The sequence below is a fragment of the Lotus japonicus genome, chromosome 4 (assembly GCF_012489685.1).
Source record: "Lotus japonicus ecotype B-129 chromosome 4, LjGifu_v1.2".
Taxonomy (NCBI): domain Eukaryota; kingdom Viridiplantae; phylum Streptophyta; class Magnoliopsida; order Fabales; family Fabaceae; genus Lotus; species Lotus japonicus.
In genome coordinates this window covers 63,186,371-63,194,577 of record NC_080044.1, presented here as the reverse complement: position 1 = coordinate 63,194,577, position 8,207 = coordinate 63,186,371, and the positions used below count along the sequence as shown (strand labels likewise).

General features: G+C 37.0%; 1 protein-coding gene across 1 annotated transcript; it reads right to left on the bottom strand.

The window, feature by feature from the left end:
• Positions 1 to 517: 517 nt before the first annotated feature.
• Positions 518 to 1,216, bottom strand: LOC130715610 (uncharacterized). The gene has a single exon (XM_057565727.1). The coding sequence runs from the start codon at positions 1,085 to 1,087 to the stop codon at positions 716 to 718; it is 372 nt and encodes a 123-aa protein (XP_057421710.1). The 5' UTR covers positions 1,088 to 1,216; the 3' UTR covers positions 518 to 715.
• Between the last annotated feature and the right edge of the window lie 6,991 nt (positions 1,217 to 8,207).

Sequence of the window (8,207 nt, the reverse complement as noted above, 5' to 3'; positions counted from 1 at the left end):
GTATATTCGGTAATCCATCTTCTTTTGGCAAGCATTATCATATGCTCCGTAGACGCAAAGACAAGATTCATTAATTTCATACACGTTATCATTACATATCCTAATCAGATAGGGACAACCAAATCCTCAGCATATTCCTGGTTGGATACTTTACCCAGCATGTTAAGTTTAATAGTTTAGTTTACAAATTCTTTAACAGTTCATAACTCCTAAAATATCTGGGTGTGCATTCTCTTATGACATATGGTTTGTGTTCATCTTTTCCTTAATAAATGTTTATAGGATCTCACTAACTTAATACACATCATCAAATTCATAATAAATCATTACACATTATCAAATTCTCCATTTCCGTTGCTACTTATCCATTAGTACATCCACCCTCCACCCTATCTGCATTCGGGACCCACTAGGCCACTACAGTACTGCAACTGAGTGACAGAGTAAGCAACCACTTATTAATTAATTATGATTAACGTCCCTTAATCCCAATTGTTATCAACTTATCCACGTCAAATCAGATCTAATCCAAAGTGTTTAATTAGAATCTCTAAATCAGTAATTACATACATATAGATCATGATTTTCAAGTTTTCATCACCTTAATAACTTGCTAAACCATTTTACATTGCTTTGCTTAGCATCAACGTTTACAAAAAAAAAAACCTAACATTTTGCAACAAACAAATCCAATAAAATGCGACGCGATGAGAGTTCACAGATCGGAGTTGGCTTTGAACTCGGAGGCGAGTCGTGAAGCGATGGCGGAATGATACATCGTGTCATGAAACGTTTCAGTCCCCGTCGTCATCATCCGGAGCTGCCTCGCCTTCTCCTCCGTCAACGCGCCGGCAAACCGCGGCCTCGCCGCCGCCTTCAACGCCGGATCGCCTTCCGCCTTGGCCTGCGGCAGGGTCGGTGCCTTGCTGTTGGAGTTAATGTAGTCCGGTTCGGAAGAAATTCCAAACAGCGGGGTCCACCAGTTGGCGGAGGAGGTTCTCCGGCGATCGGGTTCGGGCTTGCGGTGGCCGGAGTCAGCGCACGCTCGGATCCCGGTGGAACGGAGGGGAATCAAAGTTGCTGCCATTTTGGGAATTTGAAAGAGTCTTCAACGGTGTTATTGGAACAGTTTAGGGTTCCGAGGGTGAAAGAGGGTTTGGTTTTATAGTGTGGGGAAAGATGAGGAAAGAAGAAAGGGATAAGGTTGGAAACGTGGAAGTTGCAGTGGTGGCCGGTGGTTTCTTCTTCTCTCTCTATTACACGCTTTTTGTAAATGACTTTTTCTATGATAATGACTGACGTGGAAATTGGGCCTGGGCTTTTTTTTTATCAAAAAAATTTGGGGAAGAAGACATGAATGAACCTCTCATTGTCATTGCCGATTGGCATGAACATTCCTTAGTTTGTCTTTTTAGGCAAAGGAGGATGACAGATTTGAATGGTTTTAAAAATGAAAATGGGCATGCCTGAATCCAATTGACGTGTACATTCAGCTCCGGTCACCTTCAAGGGTCAAGGCGTGTCTTTGAAATCACATAATGCAGGTACTAGTAGATTATCCACCAACATAATCCTCATATAAGAAGCAGAAACCGAACACACAATCTTCTGAGCGGAGGTGTTTCTTCCTAACCAACTGAGTTGGTATTTAAAAATGAAGATATGTTGGCATTAACGTGTTCGAATATACGGTCTCCTGAAAGGAGATGTATCATCATTAAGTCTTTAACAACTAAGCCAACATATGTTGGATTAACATGTTCAAAAATGTAATTGAACATGCCTGAATCCAACAAATGTGTACATTTTTATTCAATGAATAGAAGTCTGGGTCGATTCGGCTCCGGTTACCGCCATCACGGGTCATGACTTATCACTAGGATCACATGTCGCATGTACTTATAGATAGATCACCGACACAACTCTCGCGTGCAATCAAACACACAACCTTTTGAAAAAATTTGTTTCATCATATATAACCAACTAAGCCAATTGTGTTGGAATTGGAATTAACGTGTTCATATATCAACTTGAAATGTTGTTGTTATTTTTTATGAAAAAAACAAAAACAAAAAACTCAGTTTTATTTTCTTTCCAATTTCATGGCGTGTACTATTCCTGACCTCGTGAGAATTATTCTATGATTCTAAAAACATGCCTCGTGTTTCCTAGGCTTTTATTGGGTTTGGGCTTTTTGATCAAAAATTGTGGACAATAAGACATGAACTTCACTATCATTGCCAATAGGCAGGAACATTCATGAGTTTGTCTTTTTAGGCAAAGGAGGATGACAGATTTGAATGGTTTCAATAAGGAAAATGGACATGCTTGAATCCAATTGATTAACGTGTTCATCTATGGTGCCTTCATCTATCAACTTGAAATGCTGTTTTTATTTTTTACGAGAAAAACAAATTAAAAAATTCAATTTCTTCTATTCCAATTTCATGGTGAGTACTATTCCTGCCCTTGTCAGAAATATTCTTTGATTCTAAACAAAATGCCACACAGCATAGCTTTCAAGGTTTGACCTTATTTAAACATATTTAAGACTAGTGCAATGCTTTGCTTGATGGTTGGTAGTTTGTTCCATTTCATTGTATATTCCATTTGCATTTTACACTTTAGTAATTGTAATTGTGCTCAGTTGATTATTATAACTGGTAGTAGAACTCTAATTTTGTTGAAAGAGCAATATCCCCCCTAGTAGTTGCAATACTGCAGGGGGTATAATTGCGAAAAAACAAGTTTTCAAGGAGTTATGTCCCCCTTAGACTTGCAAAATACTAGTATAGTTATAAAAAAACAAATCCTCTTGAAAACTGCTCTAGAGTTTTTGGTCAAAACAACCAGCCGTTAAGGCCTTAGAATAATAGGCCCATGTACTTTCTGGCTGGTTAAATTTTAAAATTCAGTCCAATGAAAGGCAGTTTACCAAAACTTGTAATGTAAAGCCTTTTCTATTCATTGACAAAAAATAAAAGCCCTTTCTATATCATCGACAAGAAAAATAACAGCCCTTTCTATTTGAATGGCAAAGTATTGAGAAAAGAAATGTACTGCGCCTGTTTTGTTTGAATTACAGTAGCAAACAATTTGTGACCAAATAGGTTGGTTGATGTAGTGATTAGCACTTAGTCTCTTTAATAAATAGTTGAGAGTTTGATTCTCTTTATTGCAAGTCCCTTACAACCTAGTAGTGCATTGACAATATAACGATGTGAATTAGTCTCATGACTACCGTTTCCTTTTGTCATAGTTGTACAAACACTTATAATATATCATTTTCATCTTTATGTCTCACATCTTAAGATATCAAAATAAATTACTTTTTTCTTTTCTCTTCTGTTTGTTATTCTGAGAGTGTAGGCTTCTACCTAACATTTTCTTTTTCATCATAGCGACTTGCATTTTTCACGTGGTGTTTGTTTCTGTCGATAGTTTTTTTTTTTTGACCTCCACCCACATGCAAAACTCTTTTGTTGGATGTCTATTTGTTGGGTTGGTGAATCTGTACTACATATGGGGGGCCAACAGTGGAATGATTCTGTGGTATCAATTATTAAAATCAACCAAATAAAGTAAGTTTCGCCCCAAAAATTAAAAAAACCAAACAAAGTAAGAATGAAAAGGGATCTTCCCAATAAAGTGGATATATTCATTTGTTGACCACAACAGAAGCGGATATATTTATTTTTTATTTGATATATACATTAGATCCTATATAAATTAGCATGTTACTTAAAATTTGAGTTACGCTCAAATCTACCTAAAACTAACTTTGAGGTAAGGATGTTTTCCTATTATAAATACTTATTTAGTTATATTTCGAGTTAATGTTAAAGTTCTCAATAATGTTAATTTGGTTCGCTACTCTTTGTTGGTATGGTTGCTCAGCAGGTGAGGAACAAGTGGGTCAATAGAAAATGACAAGGCGTGTTTATTTGTAACATAAGGCCAAATCTAATGCTTTATTTTGGGGTGAATGGTCACTTTCGTCCCTAAAGTTACAGGCGTCGGGCATTCTAGTCCCTATTCTATGGAAATGTCGTTCGTGGTCCCTAAAGTTGCAAAACGTCAATCATTTTAGTCCATAGCTTGGCTCCCGTTAGTGAACGTTAACAGGAAGGGTGATTTGGCATGTTAAGTGCTCTAATGGACTTGCCACGTGGATTTAAATATTAGGGAAATTTTTGGGAAAACTTAAAAACTTCATTTTAGTCCCTGATCAAAATCTTCAAATCATAAAAGCTTCAATCTCTCTATCATCTTCTTCCTCCTCCTCATCATACCCAGAAAAAATAATTGAACATGATAACAACTCTCCTTTTTTTTCATCATCTCATTCATGAATCAAATCATCAAAAAAAATTAAATGCTTCATCATCAACTCATTCATCTCCCCCTCCCCCTCCATCAAAGGAACAAATTAAAAACCCAAAGAATAAATTTTCACAACTTCTCATGATTTCCACTGCTCATCACCTTCCGGATCTGATGAAGCATGAAGCTATGTCCCACATCTCACACCACACAAATTTCATGTCCTCAATTTAACAGAGATGCAAAGACAAAACCATTATTCAAAACAACGATAACAATGATAATTACAGCTAGCGGTGCCCAAATCCACATTATTTCCATTACAATGATAGTTATAATTTAAAAAAAAAACCCCAAATTGAAAAAAAAACACCCTAACCCACAAACCCAAAATCCAGATTTGACAAGCCATGACCTTGTTCAGATCTTCTATCTTCGTCCACCTGAGGAACTCATGAAGCAAAAAGAGGGAAGGAAGGAGAGGAACCCATGACCTTCTTCAGAAACCTGTTCAAGAGCTCTTCAACTTGCAAACTCACCACTCCCACGCCACTCTACCTTCCATCTTCAGACCCATGCCTATTTGCCACCGCCGGATATGCAAAGGTTACCATTGAAGAAGAAGAATAAGGTTTCGGTGGAGGATTTAGGAAAGAAAGTGATTTTAGGGTTATTTTGTTTATGGTTTTGGTTCTAAGGTTTCAGATGTGAATATGAAGGTGGTGTGGAATGAATTGATAATGAAGATTTTAATTTTTTTTCCCTGATCTGGTTCATGAATGAAATGATGATGAAAAAAAAGAGTTTTTATCATTTATGGGTAAGATGATGAGGAGGAAGAAGATGATGGAGAGATTGAAGCTTTTCAGATTTGGGGATTTTGGTCAGGGACTAAATTGAAGCTTCTATGTTTTCCCCAACATTTAAATCCACGTGGCAAGTCCACTGGGGCACTTAACGTGCCAAATCACCCTTCCCGTTAACGTTCACTAACGGGAGCAGTGGCCAGGACCAACGTGATTGACGATTTGCAACATTAGGGACCACGAGCGACATTTCCATAGAATAGGGACTAAAATGCCCGACGCGTGAAACAATAGGGACGAAAGTGACCATTCACCCCTTTATTTTGCCTTGCCTTTATGATCACTAAGGAACATGTAACAACACACCTTCACATTATTTTGTTGGTTAAGAGTCGGTATTATCACTTTGGCATGTAAGTTTTATCTAATTGCTGCACTTGTCATGGCTAATTTTCATACCCTTTTCTTTTTCTCCACCTAAATTACGGTCCATGATTGCCTAAAAATGTATATAGTGTAGTTCACATGGACCTCGATCTTAAGTTAAAGTGCTCGATCATTAATGCATTTCACGTGGTCTTGTTAGTTTATAGTATCACACTTTGTCTGTAATAAGAAACTGTTCTGCTTTAAACAGGGTTTTCCTGCAGCTTTATTCTGCACAAGGTGTGGACGAGAGGGTTGTAATTAATTAACTTGTAAAGCAAGCATTGTGTAAATGTGTAATACAAGCAAGTTAGCCTAACCTACTTAATTAGCTCTTAAATTTAATTAGAACTAAACCTAGATTATAGCTAGGGGTTTAAATAGGGATGGCAATGGGTCTAGGACCCATAGGGTACCCGCAAAAAATAGCCATTATGGGTAGGGTAAAAACCCGCTAGATGGGTATGGGGTTGGGTATGGGTAATTACCCGCAAAAAGTAGCGGGTATGGGTGCGGGCATGGGTATTATAGTACCCAACCCGCCCCATACACGCACACACATATTATTATTATTATTATTATTATTATTATTATTATTATTATTATTATTATTATTATTTGGTAATATATAACAAATTAACTTAAGCAATACCTTTCAAACTTACTCTTTTTTAAAAAAGTAGGTTAGTATTTAAGGTATTCATAATCATCACTAATTTACTCCCACTTATTTTTAAAATTTGTAAGTTATTAACCTACAACTAAGGGCTATATTATAAATCTAAATTGTAGTTGTATTTTTGTTTTCTATTAACAAAAATAGTGAAAAATATATTTTGGTTAGCTAAATTGCGGGTAATGGGCACGGGTATGGGCAAATAGATACCCAGAGGGTACGGGGACGGGCATTCAAGTTGCTACCCACGCGGGTATGGGGACGGGTACGGGTAATTTTTGAAAACGCGGGTATGGGGATGGGTACTATAGTACCCTACCCAGACCCTACCCATTGCCATCCCTAGGTTTAAAGTACTCCTTCCATTGCACAAAACTACTTAACTTTAAAAGTTTAGCATCGGGCAATGAAATTATTTTATGAAAGGATTATTTTTATTTGGCTTAATAGGTCTTATCGTCCCTCATTTATCACGATTTTACATTTTTGGTCCCCAATAAAAAAATTAGCACTTTTGATCCTTTACATTGCTTATTTGTTTGCAAAAATGATCCATATTTGGACTAAAACGGCAAAAGTGTGTAAATGTCAATGACAAATTTTGCTAATTTTTTCCTAAAGGGACCAAAAGTGAAAAATCATGATAAGTGAGGACCAAAAGAGCTATTAAACCTTTTTATTTTACCAGGACATATCAATAAGATGAATTGATGTTCTCAAATAATATCTAATCTTTGGCCCCAATCGATAGATTAAGTTATGTCATAACAATCTAAATATATATATATATATATGTGCGACATGTATAACTTATCACAAATAATTTCCAATTAACATTGATGAGACAGAAAATGAGATAGTACTATTTGACAACTAAGATCTCCATCTCATGGCAATAAGACACCATTTGAATACATAAGATTTGATATTATTTACTAATCTTATTGATTTGTTACTCTAGAGTTGTTTGGACTAGTCTAAAAGGTGGATCCAATAGCATTCAGCACGTACACTAAAGTCTCTCAACTAAGCATCGTACAGTCGGACTAGATGACATAGTTAAAGAACATCTCTTCCCAAGTAAGGTCGTCTAGGGGCAACCTTGCTCTCGCGGAATACCATCTACGAGGTTTTTTAACGACTTACAGAGACAAGTATGATAGACTTTGAGCCTATAAACAGGGCCGGCCCTGGGCCTGTGCAAGCAGGCCCACAGCCCAGGGCCTCCAAAAAAGAAGGGGCCTAAAAAAAAATTCGAATACTTTTTACAGCGTTTCTTCTTAAAAAAGCGCTGTAAATAGTCAATCTTTTACAGCGCTTCGTACCGCTGTATACTATTTAATAGCGGCGAGAGGTTCGAAGCGCTGTAAAAGGCCTTTTTTTGGCTTAGTGTCCCTATTAAACTTTCTCCAAAAAAAAATTTAGGGATCCATTTTTATTATTAACCCAGGGCCTCCAAAATGTCGGGACCGGCCCTGCCTATAAATACTGGTGTAGTCATTTATTCACATAACATGCACTTTACCAATTATATAAAAACCCTGAGTTTTTGTTAGATTATGATATTCTCTCTTCACTCTTATTGATTCGAGCATTAAAATGTGTTTGGAAGGTATACTCTCGCCAGGTCAATCCAATTCTGCCGCATAAGTAAAGTCAATTAAGACCTTTCATCACCACCGGAAGCAAAGAGAGTCGAGGAGAGTAGTCTCCCTTCTGAAACAACAATACTCTAATTTATTATGCATCTAGAAGTTTATCATGCAACCCGGCAATCCAATAGGGCATCCTGCCTCTGTGTGTGTGGGGGGTCGCAAATGTCCCGTAAATGTTTTTGAATGACACGTAAAGGCTTTAAAACGATATATGTTGATTATTTATATATTCAAATTCCCACCCCACATCAAGTGGCTCAAATTAAATCTCACCTAGCTACGTCCTTCGTTTAATAGTAAAGTCACATTTTAATGTCTTGG

Excerpts from the sequence above, each read along its gene's own strand:
- LOC130715610 (XM_057565727.1), bottom strand. The coding sequence starts at position 1,087 with ATGGCAGCAACTTTGATTCCCCTCCGTTCCACCGGGATCCGAGCGTGC.